This window comes from Alosa pseudoharengus, unplaced genomic scaffold (genome assembly GCF_046254945.1).
Source record: "Alosa pseudoharengus isolate Yale_2024_CS ecotype anadromous, Long Island Sound unplaced genomic scaffold, YU_APseudo_1.1 YU_APseudo_1.1_scf_23, whole genome shotgun sequence".
Classification (NCBI taxonomy): Eukaryota; Metazoa; Chordata; class Actinopteri; order Clupeiformes; family Clupeidae; genus Alosa; species Alosa pseudoharengus.
The window spans coordinates 27031822-27053769 of record NW_027468685.1 but is presented as its reverse complement, the minus strand read 5'-3'; the positions used below and the strand labels follow the sequence as shown (position 1 = coordinate 27053769).

General features: G+C 44.5%; 1 protein-coding gene across 1 annotated transcript in view; it reads right to left on the bottom strand.

Moving 5' to 3' along the window:
• LOC143140984 (dolichyl-diphosphooligosaccharide--protein glycosyltransferase subunit STT3B-like) overlaps positions 1-21948 on the bottom strand; it is a 128921-nt gene that overhangs the window by 69534 nt on the left and 37439 nt on the right. Inside the window, exons 2-3 of the mRNA XM_076302178.1 lie at positions 13578-13686; positions 1060-1347 (exon numbers count right to left, since the gene is read on the bottom strand). Coding sequence (XP_076158293.1) covers positions 1060-1347; positions 13578-13686 — 397 coding nt within the window. The remainder of the gene's footprint in view (positions 1-1059; positions 1348-13577; positions 13687-21948) is intronic.

Genomic DNA, 21948 nt, shown 5'->3' with positions numbered 1-21948 from the left:
GAGGATAACGAAGGAAGAGGAAGATGTGCGTTTCATGATTGGGGGCTGATTTTCAATTATGCTCTGAAATGTCACCGGGCTTCTTGCCTCGGGCGTGCGACGTGTACCATGCCAAAGATGCGGCTCTGCCCTCCGACCAAGGGATCAATAATTCAGTGAGGCGTAGAGAGGAGACACACACAAAGAGAGAGAGAGAGAGACAGAAAGGGAGGGGGAGAGAGAGAGAGACAGAGAGGGAGGGAGGGAGAGAGAGAGGGGGAATGAAAGGATCATGAAGATTCGGGGTGTAATGATTGCTCTACTTATGATGAGACAGAGAGACGGAGAGGTGATCCGGCCGGCAGATGATTGCATTTGATTAGGGGGAGCTGGCCTGTAGTGCTGGACATGCGTTAATGACTTTTTTAAATATAAAAATAACAGCAGTAAATCAGAAGCTTTCTTAAGTGTATCGGATCCTTTGAACCTGCTGTCAGAATGAGTTTAACCAACATCAAAATGATCCGTCAGGCCAAGTCCCTGATAAGGTAGAGGTCAGGATCAATATCACCAGAAACTCATGGATGAATGCCTCTCGCAATCAAAGCCATCACAGCAATGTTATCCCATAGCTCCAGCTGCTCACAAAATTTATTTCAAAAAGTGAAACTTTTATATATTCTAGATTCCTTGCACATAAAGTGAAATATTTCAAGTCTTTTTTTGTTTTGTTTAAATCTTAATGATCTTAATCTTAATGATTATGACTTTCAGGCTCATATCTCAAGTCCAGTATCTTAAAAAATATTGGAATAAAGAATTTGTAATTCAGAAATGTCGACCTGAGAAGAGCTCTAATGAGCTTATTAAGCAAACACACCGGCAAAGGTTTCCTGAGCCTTTAATCTCTCAGGACGAGGCAATAAACTTTTCCACAATGTTCTGATTTGTTGAGATGCACCTGTAGATGCATATACATGTGACAAATAAAAATCCTTCAATCCTTGACCACATACCCACATACACACACACACACACACACACACACACACAGACACACACTCCCAGATGCACGCTCACCCATAAGTAGTAGGTGAACTGCAGGGCGAAGATGGCGATGCCCTCGTTGTCGAAGGACCCTGCCACGGAACGGGAGATGTAGCCGGGCACGATGGCGATGAAGCAGGCGGCCAGCAGCCCTGCCCCCTGGTTCCACAGCTCCCGCGTCAGCAGGAAGGTGGAGATGGACGTCAGGCCGCTGAACACCGGCGCCAGGAACACGCACACGTCGCGAATGTGCACCGTCATGTGCAGGAGGTTCAGCACGTAGTGGATGAGGCCGGCCGTCACCATCAGACCTGGATACACCTGCAGGGCACGACCAGACGGAGAGCAAGGGACAGAGAGGTCAGGAGAGAAGAGGAGGGACATTAGGACTGCACGATTTGGGGAAAATAGCTAATTGGCAAGTGCTTTTGCTGACAGATATTGTGATTTGATTGGTTCCATTACTGTATATATGATATACCATTTTTGAAAGTCAACCTTCAGTTCGATATACCAAATGTTGCTCTAAGTTGGTCCATTTCTGATTGCTGAGCATGCCTAGTGCATGAGAAGCACAGCATTCATATTAGGTGATCTTTACTGTCTGTTTAACATTGAGGATGACACAAATATATCATAGATGTGACAAGATTAACTATTGGGACAGAGTTACAAGATGCATGACTAATTGCAGCCTTTGCCATTAGCTAATTGCATTAGTTGAAACTGCGGCATCACACTACATTACACCACATTAGTAGACATGAAGTACAGGGGCTCTCTGTCAGTGGTCCACAGCCCCTTGTCCAGACATTGGCCATCTCCCAGGCTGAAAGGCCCGTGAAGGCATTGCGGTTGGTGTCTGACCATGCATTCAATAGCAGTTTCACTGTGGGAATCACAAGGGTTATTTTATTTTATTTTATCTTAAGCTGTTATCCAAAGCCTCTTATAATGGAAGAACAACCAAGATACTGTAGGAAAACTTTTGAGAGTCAACAAAATGTACTAAATCTTCCGTCAAAGAATCTGACAATGTGCAAGTGAGAGCAATGAAAAGATGTGTTTTCTCAAGTGTTTGACCAGTTAGTGGTGTCAGTGTCAGAGGTGTGGAGAGCTGAGACATGCTGAGAGTTCACAGTCTGAAGACAACTAATTGACAACATGGCCTACAAGTGTGTCAAATAGCAAACTGCACTGTTAACTCCAATAAATGCCTGTTGGTTGGTAAGCACGGGCCCTAACCTCCACCTACATAGGGGCAGTTGTCTGCAGACAGATATTTTAATATGCAATGAAAAGCAAACAGCGCCAAGGATAAGCCTGTAGGTTTTTTTTTTAGACAACATTCACCCCTAACTTCCTTGTGCTTTTACTAAAAGGCCGCAGAGCCTAACCCTTCATGATAGGTTGAAAAGTCGGTTTAAATTTTTTCAGTAATGCTGCCTTTCCCAGCCCTATTGAGTGCACATTTCTTCATGGTTGTCTGCGAATGAAAATTAACATGTCCATTTATGTGGAAATTATACAGAATGCAGGCATTCAATGTTACACATGGAGTAATGTACAATCCCTAGAGCTGGGCCTACATTACCAACCTGAAAATCAATTTACTTTGCCTTCTTTTTCCTAGAGAGAACACTACAAATAGCATTATTACAAATACATCCTGTTGGCTTCATACCAAACTGAAACATACACAACCACATGGGTTGTAAAATGACTATTTCAATATGGGTCCACCCCACCATTCTAAATGGAAATGTGACTTGCGTGCTTTAGTAGAATCTTATGTAGAGGAGAGTGAGGCAACAGGTTCTCAGAGAGAGCTTTGCAGGCAGGTAGTAGGTATAATGACTGAAACTAGGTTACATCAGTTTGCCTATATCTCCCTGTTCTTAGAAGTTTTCAGGTTGAAATGTTCAAAACCAACGTAGATACTTTGAAATAAAATATGTATACAAATTTTTACTTTAGCGTCATGCTCTTTACTCGACATCATTGTAAATTAGGGCTCAGCCCTCAATGATTTTTCGAGTTTAAATAAATCAAATCAAAATGTCGACTTTAAGGCCCCTATCTTGGCTATATGAAATGCAATGCATGGTCAGTGGCGACAAGCTTAAATACATTTAGGGGTGTGTCCAGTCCACATTCGGGGTTATTTTGTTATCAAACATTGGGCGCATTGTTCAAAAGGGTTGTTCTTCTGCTTCTGGGTGTGTTTTGGGTGTAACATCCTTTAAACCAATGAGAGTGACATCTGTCATTCCCTTTAACAGCAAGCAGCACAACTTCAAACAGCACATCTGTATTTTGCCTGTCAGTGGCGCATTTAAAGGAATCTGCTTGCATTGCGAGACTGTATATGAAACGCAGGGATTCCACTAAGCCTTGCTTTACTGAAACCTGTTTGTGACTACATGCATTCTGCACTCGCCTATAATTTGAATTCAAAGGTAAAGTGAAACTAACTTCACCATGGTCATAGTCAATGGCAAAACAGTTCTACACAGTTACCATATTTACTTTCACTACTGACTGACAAGGGGTTACGTGTAAGATTGCAACTTTTGGATCATGCACCAGACTACACCTTATGCCACACGCCTGGGCACAAGATTTAATAAAAGTGGAGTGCATGGCGAAAAAACCTTACTAGGTGTAAGTTATGCACAAGTGCCTTGTGTTGCACTTTGCGCCACGTTGTGCTGGGTGTACGACAGGGTCCTAAAACAGTTTTTACATTTTTGTTTGTCCCAAAGTTCCCATTAGCTTAAGATTAGTTAACTGTGCCACGGGAAATGCCTTAGGAACGCACCTGTTTGTTTATACCGTTGAAAGGGTCAATAGCTCCCGTTTAGCTATAAACTGGCTAACCCACTTCTTTTTTTATGACAGGACAGTGGAGAATGACAGGAAGCGAGTGGGAGAGAGAGTCTGGAAGGGTGGGATCCGGAAAGGACCACAGGGTGGGAATCGAACCCGGGTCGCCGGCGCACGGTGCAGGTGCCTCAGCCAGTTGCACCACAGCTGGCGCCTGTAACCCACTTCTGATGAAGTGGGTTACAGGCGCCAGCTGTAAAGGGTATCCTCTAATGTAACCCTGGGATAGACGGCAAATAAGATAATTTCCCAAAAAGTTGTTATGTGTTCCTTAAACGGTTGGGATGGAAATGTACCCTGTATTCCATGAAAGGCAAAAAACAACAGGAAAAGAAAGAGATAAAATAAAATCACATTTCATCCTTTCAGGCACTGACTTAAACTAAATAGTTTTTGTTAGAAAGTATACAAGTTGACTGTCTCTCTCTCTCTACAGGTAATGACCCTTAACAACCCCAGCCTGGACAGTCATTCAGATCTCGAGAGGTTGCCTACATCACTGCTCTTCTTTCACCACAAACAATGACCCCGCTGTGGGGTGAAGTCTTCCAAACAGCCAATCCGTGTTCATTATGGAAATGTATGCATGCAGCTATGCATTTATTCAACAGATGGACTCTGGATGTACGAGGTTAGGCAATGATGGTTTAAAGTCTGTACTGCAAGAATGTGAGCAGAATGTCATTGAGACAATGGACTTGGAAAAAAACAATGTTTGAGCGAAGGGGGAAGAAAACAAAAAAGTGTAATATGGCCTTTGCGCTAGTTGAGATAATTTCCCTGTTCATGTCCTTAATTAACTGCATGGAGAGGATCTGAATGGGGTGCTGCAGAGAAAACAATTGTTAATCTCTCACATAAGCAATAAACTTCAGTGGAATAAAGAAAACGGCATAAATGCTTTTTTTATGGAGTGACAATAGACTTAACACAGCAACATAAAACTGCATGGGGTTGGCACTAATAACAATGCATTCGAAAAACAACATCCCAGGGCTTTGAATGGACGCATCGCAAACACTGACAGGGCAATTCTGAGTGATGTTCAGTCGCCCAACTAGATCAAAGCCATGTCTTATTCATGGCCAGGGAATAGAGCTTGCTAGGCACTTTGCCCCCCGAAAAGAGCCCAATTAAAGTTTGATTTTATGTTCGACTCAGCAGAGGCAATTTTGCAGACATGCGTCTGACAGGTCTGCACCATTTGGCTTCCTTGGGCATCTCGCCGACAGTCCAGACTTTTAACAAGTGCATCAGCACGCCTGCTACCTCAAATTAGCCTGCCCCATTAATAATGTTGCTATACCAACCTCAAAATCGCCTTTGGAGAGATCAGATAGATTTAGCATTTTTTTTTTTCATTTTAGTTTCTCTTTTCTTCTAGGCGAGCTGCCCTCTAAACGGGTTTCATGTCTCACCCCACAGGCTGCCTGATGACGGAGAATAATGGGACAGCTCGGACTCCTGTGCCCTAACAAAGACGAGTTTATTATTAGGCTGACAGAGGGAGTATTGTGGGAGTGTCACATTAATTCAGTGCGCCGTGGTTATCTATGCCTTTGGAGCAGAGAGGAGACAGGCTGTGTCTTGCCCCAACGGGGTCCAGAGAGAGAAAGAGAGAGAGAGAGAGGGAGAGAGAGATAAAGATGGAGTGAGAGGAAAGAGAGAGTGGAAGAGAGTGAGTGAGAGACAGAGGGGCCTGGGAGAAGAGAAGTGAGTTCTGTCACATTAACGGATATAGGCTCGTCTGTCTTTGAAACAGTCTTGGGGTGATGGGGGGAGTCCAGTGGGATGGTGGTGGAGGGCAACGGTATTATTGCGGACAATTAATGTGGGCTGTCAGCCCTCTCCTGCCCGTAGCACTCAGTGTGTAGGGGAAAAGAGTGGAGGTGAGAACACATGTGAGTATTGGGTGAGTGTCTCTGTGAGTGTAGGAGAGAAAGAAAGAGAGAAGCAAAGAGTGAGAGAAAGGTCAGAGAGTTTGAGTAAAATGAAAAATTTTATGGCAAAGTAATGGGTGGAAAATTATATTTAGGAGGATTGGGCATAAAACTTTAAATTGAGGGCTAAATAATCTAACATGTGTGGTAGTGTATATTTGTTATACTTATTCATTTGGCTGAGTCTTTTATCCAAAGCGACTTACATATGTCAACAATTACAACGGCCTGGAGCAACTCAAAAGTGCCTTGATTAAGGGCATAACAGTGGCAGCCAGGAAAAGAACCCACAACCTTTTTTGGCTACTGCAGCTCAGGGTTTCCAGCAGAAGTTGGTTTACACAATGGCAAAATCTTGTAAAATGGGCTAATTAGGTTGATCTTATCAAAAATGAATTACACACAGTATATTTGTGAATGACCTCTGACATGTCCTTTCTTAACCTGCTGGCTAATGCCTGAGAGAATATTTTGTACTCCGTGGACAGTAATGTGATGCCAGTTTCTCAGCTCGTGTTCAGAAAACCGTGTTCTATTCAAAATCCATCCGAGAGACTATCATTACTAGGCTTCCTGTCATTCTCCAGTTGGGCCTTGTACAGGTCCTCTAAAGATATGTCCTCATCAAACATTGCAACTGATGAAGTGTAGGTGGATGCTGAAAAAAAAAATCCTCCTCAACTTCTAGGTGATTATTATACAAATTGGCAAAGAACAGAACAGAGCTGGTTATATCTTCTGTAATATAACTGTAAGCGTGTCTTTGGGATTTTAGTTTTCACTTTATCTCACTAGTGTGACTGAGAAATAAAGCTCTTTCTGTGCTCTGATTATGTTCCAAAATCAAATTAAGCTTTCTTTGAAGTTAGTTCACATTTGTGATACTGATATTGCACATAAGCATGCTGTGGTCTAAATAACCAACTAGGTAGATCTCAAGGGCAAGATCTTAATTTATTCAAGTGTTGTTTAAAAGTCTTAAGGCCCATTCACACCAAGAACGATAACGATAACTATAAATAAATATCGCTCTTGTTAATATGAATGATGACATTCACACATAAACTATAACCATAACGACATGAAGAACAATATCATTGGGGATCACTTTTAGAACTATTTTCAGAACGATAAAAATCGAATAGCCAATCAGAACCCATCGAATTTTTACCGCCACATTCATTAACACAAGGAGAGACTTTGTTTATCTTTGTTCAGTGTGAACGCTTTTATTGTTATGGTTATAGTTATAGTTATCGCTCTTGGTGTGAATAGGCCTTTAAGACGATCAAGCCATGCCAGTGATAGAATGTCCCCCATGGAAGACACCCATGTGTACTGTCTTTCTGCTTTGTGTAAATTCCTTCAGATGTCGCAGAAATCTTATGTTACTCTTGCCTTAATGGGCTGGCTACGTGATATTTCATGGGGCTCTGCATGGTTTCTATCAATTCTTGCCTCTGTACCATTGAAATCGACCTCTAGAAAAACTAAAATTAAAATTAAAAGTCATTATAGTTACGATTCTTGATTGAAGTTCTTAGTGTTTTCAGGAGATCTGCTTGCTCTGCTCCTGAGGTCAGAGCATAAATGCATATGAAAATAACTGTCAGCATATATTTTTGTGTGCACTAACCCACCTGAATAAGATGTACCAGCAGCTGCAGACGCTTCCAAGGGATCACTCTCCCCCCGGCAACAATTCAGACGCATTCTCTTTTCCCAGTACATAAATAGTTGGGTCAGACACAATTGGTGGAATCACTGGCAAACCCCATTTCCCCCTCCACAGGCTTAGCTGCTGGGGCTTCTGTAGCCCTCACACTCTCAGGGTTAGTCGGCGGGTTCTTTTCAGCGCTAAGCTGTGTCTGCTCAGACCCGGCCGGTCACAGTGGACTCACCCATCGTGGATTTGGCCTACTCGGGAGCGACCGTGGTGGATTCCTCCACCCAACTCAGCTCATTCAAACGAAGCAGTAGTGGATGTCTCTGCAGACTTAGAACGAGCTCCAGCAGGCACTGCGAATTCCACCGCCTCAGGGTAGGCCTGTCCAGATCCGGCCACAGTGGGCTTATCTGCTGCAGACACGGCTCTCTCAGACCCATTCGTAGCAGACTCGCCCCCGCTCAGCACCGGCTGTCATGGGCATCTGCATTCTCACCATCAGATTTAGACTTTTTTTTTGTCTAGGCAAAGATGTCCAATTGTTCCACAACTAAAGCATCTCATAACACTGTTTGGTGCTACAAAAACCACATTGTGTGACCTGTCAATTATAAATCGGATGGTCAGATTAAGCTCATCACCATTGTTAAGGATTATGAATGTGTTTAAGCAGCCATGATTTTCAGCCAAGGGGCATTTTCATGATTGATGAGACACTTAGCATTACGTGAAAGCTCATGTTCAAGAAGTTTGTCAGAAAGGAAAGAAGAGATATTTGAAATCACAATTTTCTCTGAGGGCAAACTCAGAGGCACAACAGCATTAAGTTTGCCATTAAGCATTAAGCATTAAGAAGTGTAGAGGAAGTAGTGAATCACACATGAAAAAGACAGAGAATAAGTGCATTTATTTGTATTGACACGGAAGCGATTCTGTCCATAGTTTTTGCGCAAATTGAAGCAGAAATACACCAAATGTTGAATAAAACTTTCAAGTGTTATTCACCTATTCTGATTCTGAAGGAGAATATTCCACTTTGGTCGGTCTATTGACTGATAGTCAAGGTGCTTCTGTGAATAGAGGTGCGTCTATGCATTTTCCATGACGGTGTCCACTAAGTGTACAATGTTTATTTCGACCCTTTGTCCAAAATAGCTGGAGGCCGTGGTAAACATGATCTTAGTGTCTGTAATGAACGTGGTACAGACAGCAGGGGTAGTAAAAATAGGACTCTGAAGAGCTACAATAGCCTGGGTGCCATTCCGAACTTAGTCCCGCCCACAAAATTTGAGGTCGGGAAGTTCGGTCTGGCATTGCTTCATTGTGGTGGAAGTATGCTCGCCCTATATCGGGCGGACCAACCAAATCAGGCTTTACGATGATGGACAGGTGAGCAACAGCGCCTGGTCTATCACGTCATCTGAGCACGCTTAGATTAGGCTTATGTTTGAAACAAAAATACTGTGGCTAGAAGGATACATGGCTTTTAAGACCCCATATGGAAAATTCATATTATTTAATGAGGTTGTATCACTGAAAACGATTATTTCTGAAAACTTTGGCCAAAGTTGAGATGTGGGAAAACTCGTGGTTTCACTTTCATCAAGGAAAAAACAGGGCTGTTGCATTGCGACATGTTCCCTCATTCATTTGAAATCTCTGATTGACCACCTGTTCGAGGGATTTGCGACAGCCTTTCCCAGCTGTTTAACATGTTTGAAGCATATCACTGTTCAACAGAATTATTTTTAAAAACGGAGGGGATATAGGAGAAGAAGGATGGTTCGTATGTTTTCTTCCTACACCTCACGGTAAGCTATTTTGTTGCTCTGATTGGTTAGGTCTATCCAATTGAGTGCAGAGGCATTCCCCCCCTGTATTGGTTGAAACACGCCCCATAATTACGTCCCAATGGAGCAGTATCAGACTCATATTCTGACTAGAATTGAGTATGACTATGTCAGGCTAGAGCTACAAAGTCACCCAACATAGTTCCAGATTTATTACTTTATGGGCTCTGTGGTTATAGTAATAGTTTACTACTGTTGGTTTACATTTGATTTTTTTCCCACTGTTCTGTTCATTTGTGATGTTCAGCATCCAGAATTTACTGAAAGGTGCATAATCCAAGGTGGTTGCCAACCAGTGGCGTCATACTATGCAAATTAGATGAGTACATTTACCCCATTCATACACTTTTGACCACATTCAATGATTTTCACATTTACAGTAGGACTTTATATCCGACTACTTTCAAAGCCATGGCCTTTTGAAATGTTGATGTCAAAATGCAGTGTTTTTTCAAACCCCAAGTTGCTCCGGGGATAATAGCCCTTGATATATAATTAACATATGGAATTCGCTTTGGATAAAAGTGTCTGCTAAATGAATAAATGTTAAAGAAAAGAACAATGGCACTCTTCATTCATGAGGTCGACACAACGCAGAGACCCACCATCACCAGACTACACTCTTCCAGACGAACATCAGAAAGCACTTTCACGCCATGTTAAGGTTGTAAAATCTGTTGCTACCGAGACTATCCCTCTGACAGCTATGAGTTAGGTGCAGGCTCTGTTGAACTTTAAGATCAAAACAATCAGTCAGTATTAGTATTTTACAACCCTAACAAGTAGATTAGAAAATAACTACGGCAACTCAAAGAACAAACAAAAGGACAAACAAAAGATGAAGTTTTCAGAAAGCTTCAGACGGCTCTTAGTCTCACTCATATTCACTCACTCAATCGTGCCATGCAAGAGAGAGAGAGAGAGAGAGAGAGAGAGAGAGAGAGACTGACTGTTCAGGTGTGAAAAGGCAGAAATGAGAATAAAATTGCTGCAGAGATGCAGGAATCCCGAGGGGCGCTTGGTTCTCCAGATTAGTTTGACTTTCATCGCTGGGTCATCCCGCACACAGCCAATCAGGTTGGATCTTCTCATTCAGCATCCAATCCTTTCACCTCACAGCAATCTTTGGATTGGAACTCACTCTTTTAGTTCTCTGGCCTCAAGCAAACTTGTTGAGAGAAGGTAGAGTTGGCCAGCTCGAGACAGAGGAGTAGCACAGGAACAACTAAACTGAACCATATTGCAGAATTATGCTTTCCTAATGACTCAGGGAGAAATTCAATCATTTATCATCAGGATAGCTTAGGTAAGCATTACTGTAAGCCTCTGTTCATGTTTAATTATATAACAAAAAAAATGAACACGAGAAAAAAATGAAAATATAAGATGGGGGAAAAAAACAAAAGCTTAGCTGACACCCAGCACAGACAAAAAAAATAGCAGAGCTGTTATTCCTCCGCGGGTATTGCACATGAATATCCGCTATGCCTTCGATTCGCCGTGTGGTTCCCATGGTCCACAATACAGCAGTCTATTCCCTCTCACTGAATGGCAGTCATCCAAATATCTGTGCACTCTCGACTCGAAAAGAAAAACACGATCTTATCGGAGAATGAGGCATTCAGCAGATTTCAGACATGAAGCTAATCTATAACTTCTTATCCTGAGAGTCTGCTTTGACTTTCAGAAAACAGGGAGGTCTCAGAGCAACTGCTGGCCCAAGAAAAACCCCAAAGCATCGTGGGATATCTGCCATGGCAGGTCTGCCTATTATTACGAGCCTGAGACAGTGCCAGGGAGGTGAGTAGTGACCCTCTGAAGGCCTGAGTCACCTGTGGGGGGAAACTGATAGCAGCACTCTGGCCTGCTGTCTATTGTCTCTTCATGATTAGATAATCATTTACGTGAATCATCACTAATCCAGGGGGAATTGTAGAATAAAACCCGGTGTACACCGACGCTGACATGAGTTCACTGTACACTTACCACGCACATCAGCGCCCAAGTTTTTAACTGGATGAACAATGGATTTTATGGAGCGGCACCGACAAAATAGAACTGAAATCGTAATCTACGCGGTGGCAGCGGCAGCGGCAAAGGGCGTTGCTGGTGGCGGAGTTGCATTGAGAACAATGTAATGTAATGGAATTAATGAGGAGAGGGGAGTGCGCTGCAGTTATGTCGGTGCCGGTGTACAGTGGCGCCGGCAGGCGTAATCCTGTACGCACTGTGCGTACAATTTTTTCACGGCTTTATTTGTGAAATCATCTAGCCTACAACAATAATAAAAAAAAAAAACTTGTGTGACAACTAGCCTATATTTATTGACTCATGTGCAATCTGAATATGGGTGTTATTCCGAATAAAACCGGAATATGGTGTGCATGGAAACCATAGACTATAGACTAAATATGAAAACGTAGCATTGTCATGACATGATAACGATTGACCTGTGACGGTTTTCGGGCGTGGCTTTGGATGGCGCTTAAAAACACAACGTCCCATTCATTCATAGGATAATAGCCTAAATCATTCAGTCATGAACAGCAGCAGCTTAATATTTTTCAGGCGTTTAACCGTAACGTTAAAAGACGTAGACCTACTGTTCTTAGCAGTGATGCTGACACTGATAGCAGTGAGAGATTGTCCTCTAGTCACGGTCTACACATGTTTAAAAAAAATTTGAATTGTTTGCTTACATCTGTAGGCTTATTTTAAAAAATAAAACGCTGTTTGGAACAGGGATTCAGTTAATGCGTAGAGCAGAGGTTCTCAACCTAGTGCTATAAGTAGGGGAGTCCCACTACCAAGCCTATTTACAATCAAAAACAAAATCACCTACAAAGCAACCTTGTGGGCAAAAAAAACATCACCAACAGTACAGCCTTCGAGGACATTTTACTGGGCTTATCAAGCTGAATATATACCGTAGTTCACTATCTTTCATCTTTATTTCTTTCTGATACCATGTGTGCCCTTGGCTATGTCTAAAATGTAACCTAGTGAGAGATGGATTCTGGGAAACATTGCGGGGCAGCATTTTCAATGAGGTCAGTTATTGATGTGATCACATCTGGTTAAAGAGGCATTACCTTCAGCTGCTGTACAGGGAACACTCCTGAGCTAGAAAATGTTTCTCCCCAGCTGACAAAAAGTTGCACTGGGGTGCTTTGCCAGAGGTTTGGCCAAATGACTACAGGGGAACAAAAAGCAAGGAGGGCTGCAAAAAAAAAATTGGGGAACTAGCCCAGCGTGCAAATCAATGTTGCATTTTATACAGCAGTCAGGGCAGTGGACTGCTGGAGAGCAGACAGCTGGCCCCGAGGAGACTCTGTGTGGGAGGTGAGGTGAGGTGAGGTGAGGGGGGTTGTGACCCAATCTGTTCCCCCAGGCAGACAGGGGCACAGGCGGGGACGGTGACAGATCACAGCAACCAGACCCAGCTGGACCACCCTGGACTCACTCACTCACTGATTTAATGCACTCTTCCTTTTTCATATTTCCATATTCTATGGCCTTTCAGCCGTTTTACTGCAAACATTTTATTTAGCAGACAGTTTTCTCCTAGGCATCAGAGACTCACAGCATTGTACCTGCTAAACGGCCAAACCCGAGCTGGCCGCTTAGCAGGTGGACACACTATCTCTGCTCCATCATGCCTTATATTACCAATGTGTGTGTCTTATATGTCATGTCTTGTATTGTACCAATGTGTATGACCTGTGCTACATAGATACACTAGCTTTGCCTGACTGGACTATATATAAATATATATAAAATGGGCTCTACGGAAGAATCACAACCACATTTTCCGTAGAGCCCATTTTTCAATGGTTAGTACTGTCCTAATATCTACAGTATACTATATACTTAAACTAAGTATTTGAAGTAAGCAAGTAGGCGGTTTGAGACACAGCCCTGCTTTGTTCGACAGAGAGGAGTGGTTACATAGGGCGCACCCAGTATCCTAGCCTTATTGATAAGGCCATCAATCATATTTATAATTATAGGACACTACGAGCTTGTGTGTGCACGGGAGGCTGCAGCTTGTAGGAAATACAGTCAGTGCTGATGTGCCCAAATGATTATATATGAATGTGTCTGAACAGCAAATGTGGGTCTGTTTAGGATTGTTGGAGGCGCTGTTGTGGTTACGGCTTGTTTAGTTAGGCAATAATGTTGCCATGGAACCAAGGAGTGAATACTCACTGTGCCCCCGACTATTCTGCCGAGTGGGTACCATGCCCTCTCATCGAACCAGTTGAGAAACTCGTAGAATCCATTGGACGTGAGGTAGTGGGTGGATCTGTAGTTGAACCTTCAGAGAGAAAAGGTGAAAGAAAAAGAGATGGAGAGAGAGAGATGGGGGGAAATAAACAGAAGGAAAGTGAGTGAGAGGGAGGGAGCGAGTGAGTGAGTGAGAGTAATGAAGGGCATATGAGAGTGAGTAATAGATGTGAGAAAGAGGGAACACAGAGGGAAAAATGGAGAAGGAGGAAAAAAGAATATCGGTCAGCACAAAAGCAAATGACATGCAAAACACCAGGCAAGGAAAATTACAGTCATCTTCTCTCATATGCTCACACGATTGACCAAGCTGTTGCACATGGAAATGCATTTCTCTCTCTCTCTCTCTCTCTCTCTCTCTCTTCCTTCCTCCCTCTCTCTCACCCTGACTCTTTTTGTACTTTGAAAAAGGCCATGCTGATTATTTCCAGATTTTCCGTAGTCGGATGGCATGGCCACGCACGATTTGTGACGGTGGAAGAAGGAGAAACGGCTCTCTGCCACGCGTGCGGTTTTTGTTTAGATAGCAAATAGCTGCACTGGCTGCTCTCTCGCTTCAGAGGCTTCGCCGGCCCGGCGGTGCGCCGTCTATGAATATTTCCATTAGAGGGGCAACCGTGAGAGAAAATTGTTCTGCGTCAGTAATTAGAGAGGTTTATTGGAACTGCCTTCGTTTCTTCCTTTGCCACTAGCATCTGTAATGTGGACCACTCTCATCCTACAGACATGCTGTGCTGAGGACAAGAAAACACAACAAAAATCAGATCAGAAACAAAATCATTCGTCATATTATGGTAATACGAGCTCATGTTGTCTCTGATGCATGTTATTTTGATGCCAATTGATTAGAGTGTGTAATTGCATACTGAAGTAATGGTGTGTGAGTGTTTATTGGAAAATATTACCGAACACTCATATTCAACATCCGCCAATAATTGGATTCCATTATTTACATCAGCAATTATAGCAGAGAACAAGGCTGGAAGCCACCGCATGCTTCTCAGGTTGACTGAAATGTTAAATCTCTACACTGTTTGTTGGAGATCAATCTGGGACACTGAGGCAATATCACATCAATGGCCGGAAATGTATAGTGATAGAGTGAAACAGTTTGTTTTTTTGCCACTGGGCGGCTCAGGAGGTAGAGGAGTCGTCCAGCTACCATAAGAAAGGCTGCCGTTTAGAGACCGGCTCCTCACAACTCTGTCATGGTGTCCTTGAGCAAGACACTGAACCCCAAAGTGCTCCTAATGTGCAGGGTGGTGCCTTACATGGCAGCCTCCTCCATCGGTGTATGAGTGTGTGTGTGTGTGTGTGTGTGTGTGTGTGTGTGTGAAGGTGAATTTGAGGCATAAAATTGTAATGCGCTTTTAGTAGTAAAGTACTTTGTTATGTGATTCTCCAGGTCAAGTCTGGTTCTTCATAGACAGGTACCACTACGGCTCGAAAGGGGCACCATTCTCACTATCACAAGTTAGTTTACCATTAACATGACTTTCAATCTGTTATATTAAGGCCAAAGAAAAATCACATACTGTAGGAGGCCTGCAGTGGAAATCACATAGGAGGCCTGCAGTGAAGAACTTCCACATGCCTGGCTGCACGCTGACCAGTCCAGAGCACATGGCGTCTGGGGCATCTTCCCCAGACTGCTGTGGCTACTCCACTCATTACTCATATCGGTCATTTCCTGCCTGCTCCTGCTCCTTCCTCTCCGCCAGCCCCGGCCACACTGACAGGTCATCATTGGCTTTGCTCGGATCAGTTGCTGCAGGACAGATTTGTCCGGGAGAGGCTCAGCAGTTAGTCACACACACACACACACACACACACACCAGAAAAATGCCGACTCATCACTGTGGACAAAGTGACACCTGAGAAACTAGGACAAACTCGCCAAGAGATTGGTGGCAAAATCCCCCCCCCCCCCCCGCCCCTCACCCTCACACACACACACACACACACACACACACTAATCGGAAGCCAACATCCATCAGTAACACTTTTCTCCTTTTCTTTTTGTGATTCCCCATCGTAGCTCAGAGGAGGTAGTATTTCCCGTCACACAGGAACGCAGCGCACTTTCAGACACCCACACACACACACACACACACACACACACACACACACTTGCCAAGAGATTGGTGACGGAAAAAAAAACCCGGCACCACATCTTATCCCTTACACACACACACACACTCACACACACACACACCACACATCACGCTTTCGGTGTTTTATGGATGGGCCACACTCCCTTGGAAAAGGAGCAGCGAATGTGCCGCAGAGCATAAATCAATCTCCCCTCTAAGTCCTCCCTCGAATTTGCTTTGGCTCCACACGGAGAGGAGAGAGGGGAGGAAAAGGAGAGGAAAGGAGAGGAGAGGAGAAGAGAGGAGAGGAGAGGAGAGGAGAGAAGAGGAGAGAAGAAGAGAGGAGAGGAGAGGAGAGAAGAGAAGAGAAGAGGAGAGGAGAGGAGAGGAGAGGAGAGGAGAGAAGAGAAGAGAAGAGAAGAGAAGAGAAGAGAAGAGGAGAGGAGAGGACAGGAGAGGAAAGGAGAGGAGAGGAGAGGTGAGAAGAGAAGAGAAGACCACCACAACGCTCGGCTGCTGCAATATCGCTTCCCGCTCGGGGCTCCCTCGCCAGGTCCTCAGCTCGATTAGAGGGGGGGGGGGGGTATAGGCAGCGAGGCGCTGTTCTTTTGTCAGAGAAAAGCGTCCCCGTGCCATTCCATGAAGCAGTTCAATGCAGTTTATGGTCGCCGAACTGAAACTGCCATCCATTTAAAGACTGCTTTGGATTTTTAGTGAAATGTACAATCTGCCAAGAGAAGGCTTGAAAGCGGTGGAGTAATAATAATGATCTGTGCATGCAAGCAGACACACACACACACACACACACACACACACTCACACACACTCTCTCTCTCACACACACACACACACACACACACACACACACACACACACTCTCTCCCTCCCTCTCTCACACACACGCACACACACACAAACACTCATTCCTTCTGCCTTTTGGATTGCAATACACCTTGTAAATAAGAAATAAGAACACTCAAGGCAATACAATTCTTTCCTCATCACGTTCACTGCATGATCTTTTTGGCATCCAGCTGATCTTTGGCTGGATACAAAAATCCTTCAGACACACAGCAGCCAATTACATGAATGTGAGCCTCCGAAAGAAGACACTAGGCTTGCTTAAGCAGTTCAGTAGACCCAGGCTGCATACCAAATAGCTGCATAAGTAGGAAAACACTTCCAACTAAGGATGTAGGATCAAGAATATAGGTTCAAAAACTAGAGCGAAACTACACTTGGGCCAAGAAAGCCAAGCCACCTGATGAGTCGAGCTGATAGACTGCTTTCGTGCTTCCAGAGGGGGAAGAACTAATATGTATCTCTAACTACAGTACAACTCAATGGGAGGCCTGAAAGGATATGGGCACGGCAGAACGATGCTTCCACTCAGAGAAGCCCCAGCGTCTCATCTTATGCACACCACTCCACTGCACAACTGCACTAACATATGAAAAGCTGGAAGAGAAAGAGGGAGTGAAAAACAAAAAAACAACAGCAAAAAAAACAAAACAAAAAAAAACAAATTCCATTCTCCAGCTCCCCTCCCTCTGCCTCTTTGTATTCTCGTGAAGTCGTTTCCCCCAGCGCTCTCGTGAAGCCGTTTCCCCCAGCGCTCTCGTGAAGCCGTTTCCCCGAGCGCTCTCGTGGAGGGCCGACGACGCGCTTGTTTTATTCCCGCCGCTTGTCACTTTGATGGTGCGGCTAACGTTGCCTGCCAAGCGCATTAGCGATTTAATGCATAAGCGGCGATTCGGGGGCCTGGCTGGCGGACGGATGGATGGCAGCGCGTGAACGCTGCTGCTGAGGCGGTGGTGGATGAGGCGGACTAAGGTACGCCGATCTCCTCCGTCTGGTCTCGTCTCCAGCAACACATACAAATCTTCCTGTAGGCGGCTGACTTGAAAAGCAGAAGGCTCTCCCCTCTTCCCTTCTCTTGCCTTCACACACACACACACTATGCATTCTCACTTTCTCTCTCTCTCACACACACACACACAGGAGCGGGAAGGGGAAAAAAGTAATTTGCATCAGCATCTGGTCTGTCCTGAGGGATGTCTTCATTCATCTGAAGTGATGGGGGAAACAAAGGAATGTGTTTTTGCACTTATGATCACACTGCGTGCCGGGATAATAAAACACCCTGTTTCTGGATATTACCCCATCACACCCCCAGGGTAGCAGTGGTGTGGACCAAGAGATGGGTGTGGGTTGTGTGTGTGTGTGTGTGTGTGTGTGTGTGTGTGTGTTTGTGTGTGTGTCCAGAGGGGTGGTTAATGGAATGGTCCCATTGAAGAGCACCATCCTGCAGCATCTGATGCAACAGTAATCAACACAATCAAACGCTTCATTGGTTTTCTTTTCACTGTCTGTCCCCCGTTTGGGGAAATGTCCAAATGAGCTCTTCTTACCCCCTACACACACACACACACAGAGACATACACACACACACACACACACACACACACACACACACACACACATACAGTACAACCCAACAGATACACCTTCTCCTGAAGCACTCTCGCCATCTTGACTAATTACCTGCTCTGTCGCACTCAGCCTGGAGATTACCTGCGAATGAGATCGGGCCCACAGGCTGCGGATGATTGAGCCAGCTGGCAGTGACGAGAGGCGAGAGACGAGACGAGACGAGACAAGACGAGTCGTCTCCAGCGGTAGGTGAGCCTATTGTAAGCCCAGGCCCAAGGCTGCGGCGCTCTCCCAGAGAACCAGACAGACGGCTGGCACACGCGTTGGCACAAATGTGCAGTGTTCAACGCCACAAGAGACAAACTGCGTGTGCACAATGATAAATGAACGAATAGTCAGAGAGAGAGGGAGAGGAAGAAAGAGGAATAGGTGGAGGGGAAGGGAGGGGGGATTAAGAAAAATTGAGGGGGTAACACTGACAAGATAGTGAGCAATCAGAGAGAGAGAGAAGGAGAGAGGAGGAAAAAATACATAGCTCCAAAGTGATATATCGACTAAGGGGACATATCAGCCGAAGAGTCCTTGGAAACAACTGTTGGGACATGAGGCAGCAGCTGGGACAATTTCTTTAATGTCCTGTGTCGTTGCCACAGAATTAGTATAAATGTTTCATGCTCCACTAAACAAATGGCGCACATTTTGTAGCCGAAGCATCTCGGATCCCACAAGCTGAGCGTGAGCCAAGAATTCTTCATTACGGTGGAACCGCTCAAATATAAAACAAAGCCCGGAGGTGATTACCAAAGCAAACAAGGAAATTAGGACGTGAGGCCCAACCAAGATGCCTGAGCTATTCGCACTTTTATTTTGCTTGCCTCTGCACCAACAATGTTCAACTGTTTCAAAGAGTTATGGCGACTCGATGCTGAACTCAAAGTCCAAAAGGGAAAGGGGTTTCTGTGAGGAGACGATACCAAACCAGGAGACATGGTCACTGCCGCACTTAAAAATGTCTGAGTGTGCTGCAGTTTCCGTCGTCGTAGTGATGGATGCCCAGCAACAACAAACATTTGCATTCAAGAGTGACCTTTTGCGTTGACAGTTTCACCCCATTAGTGGATGCTTTTTCTGCTCATCTACCGGCGAGCCATGGGAAGATGAAGTGCTCTAGGCTTTCGGTCCACCGAGTGGAAAAAAGAAGGCCATTTCTAAAAAGGTTGACTCCTTCCCTCCGTTTGGCTTCCTTTCTATTACATGTGACCCACATTCTAACTATATTGAGGGGGGCAGAGGACAAGTTCAGGACTATTCATCACTCTGCCCCAACTGCTCTCCTCTGAGACGGCATTCAAGAAACTAATTAAAAAAGCTCACAGTTGAAGTCCATTGACTTCCCGGCGTTGGATGAAGCGGACACGACTTCTCAAATTCAGAGGGGATCGGGGGGGGGGGGGGGGGGGGGGTGCTGTTATCTCTCCTGCTCCATTATTCACATGTAAGGTGCCAATTCCCATGTCTGCCTAGTATAAGGATTAGAAACTGCAGTAAAAACGTTACACACTGCCATCGGGTAGCAAACGGTAGCACTTAACAGATTAGCACAGACTAAGGGATATCTTTCACACATCTTTTCATAATGCCAATTAGATTAAGGACTGTCAAATCTTAAAAAGAAAACGGGCTCGCTAGGATTTAGGATGCTGTCCCTTTCGGCTCAATGACATTTGAGGCTTTGCCTGGCGGGGCAGGGAGATGAGGGTGGGGTGGGGTGGGGTGGGGGGTGGGGGGGGCGAGTTGGTGTGAGCTTCCACAGACAAGATTGTGCTCGATCTGCCTTAGCGGAGCCTTCAGCCCTCTAGTCAGCACAAACACGATCACCAAAGCAGACAGACTGGGGTGACACTGGATGGCTGGAGAAGATCCAGAGCTATTCTTACGTTGCAGGGGCTGGAGATCGCAGGTTCCAAAGGCCCTCAACAAGGCAGGTGAACGAGAACCGAGGACCTTCAGCGACACACGAGTCCTAGTATAAAGAGTTAGTTTCAGACAAGACTTTTTTTACACAAGCATATTAAATCACCGGTCTGTGCAAATAAACACCATCAGTGGTCTGTGATGTAATTGCGTTCGGCTGATGTTTGATGGCAATCATCGCGCAAATGGCACAGGAAATCACTTTATAATTCCAAATTAAATTGTTTAGCAGTAATTACTTGCGCACGAGTGCGAGGGAGGAGATTACAATCTGTCAGCACTGACATAGTACTGTTTACACTAGCGAACAACATGCAAGAGGAATGTAAGTGGGCAAGGGGAAGAGTTGTGATTGATGAATGCAGAGCAGCATAGTTACTGTATTCCATTACAAGGACCGCTTCACATTCTGTACATAAAAATAATCTAAATAACTCCCATACTTGCACGTGCAGGCGAAGGAACTTTGAAGACGATAGCGAAAACAAGATAAGAACACCATCCATTTTAGCTGGAGGCTGGGACCGAAAGAAAGGTGACAATCAGCGTTTTTAATGAGGCAGGTTAATTTTGTGATGGAGGTTTGAGATCAAAGGGAATGCTTGACAACTACATTCTGTCCAACAAGGCAGGGAAACTGGCAGAGCACCCAGGTTAGCTCATTTACAAATGCTTATGCGAAACCCTTTGACTGTCTAACTAGGTGCAAGTGAATTATTTAGCATAATTAAAAGTTTAAAATGAGAAGATGTTAGATAATAGTTATAGGGATATGACAATCTTACGCCGCAATCACTTCTTTCTTCTGTTAATCACCTGCACAGAAAAAATGAGTTCAATGTCCTGCTCTTACCTTGCTTGAAAACAAGACCGACCAAAATGAGTCTCGCTTATAATTACCAAGCTCCATTGTGCCATTAACGCCATGCGAAATGCAAATGTAAGGAATTGATGAACTGCATTGAGCGGGTCTGGATGCACAAGCTGACCCTCTTTGAGGACGGCATGGCTCTTGTTGAAGTATTTAGCACAAAGAGAATCAGGATATGGCAAAGCAGACGGCCTGCCTCACACTCGCAGAGAAACAAGCTCTGTAGCCAGGCCTCCCTCTCACTCTGTTCAAACACATCAAAAGGTGCACATGCCAGCTGTCCAGCCTGTTTAATTTGTGATGGCAATGTGTTATGGCGTTCCCTACAAGGCCGCACATTAGCAAATTTGTGTAAGCGAAGCAGATTTGCGATACACAGAGCTTGATCTCAGACTTGCATCATTCAGCTACACATGGGACAATTTGCTTTTGGAAAAAAAAAAACCCACAGGACATTTTCAAAAACAGGCACCCTGTAGAGGAGTATGAGCCAATATAGTGCTTCAGAGTCTCTGTATTAAACTATACTTCAAGTGTCATCCAGAAAAAAGTTTCATTCTGCTAATCCCCCTCATTGCACATTTCAGTAAATAACATTCTGCATCATTTATTTTTCAAGCACAAGCGGTGTACAAAACCATCAAAAGTGTTTATATACCGACAGACAAAATAGAAGATCTTTAACCTTGCGATATGGAGACAAATGGAGTAGAATGTCCGCAGTATCACAACACAAAAAATAAACTTCAAGAAGGGAAAAAAACCCCTCTTAACCTAAAAGTCAATACCGTGCTCTACGGAGACATGAATCCTCTGTTTTCGAAACAAAACTAGCCAGGGGTGAAACTCCAATGCAGTCCCCAAAGAGGGAACGCCTGCCACCCCCCCCCCCCCTCCAGTAAACTGTCCAATTCATCATCAT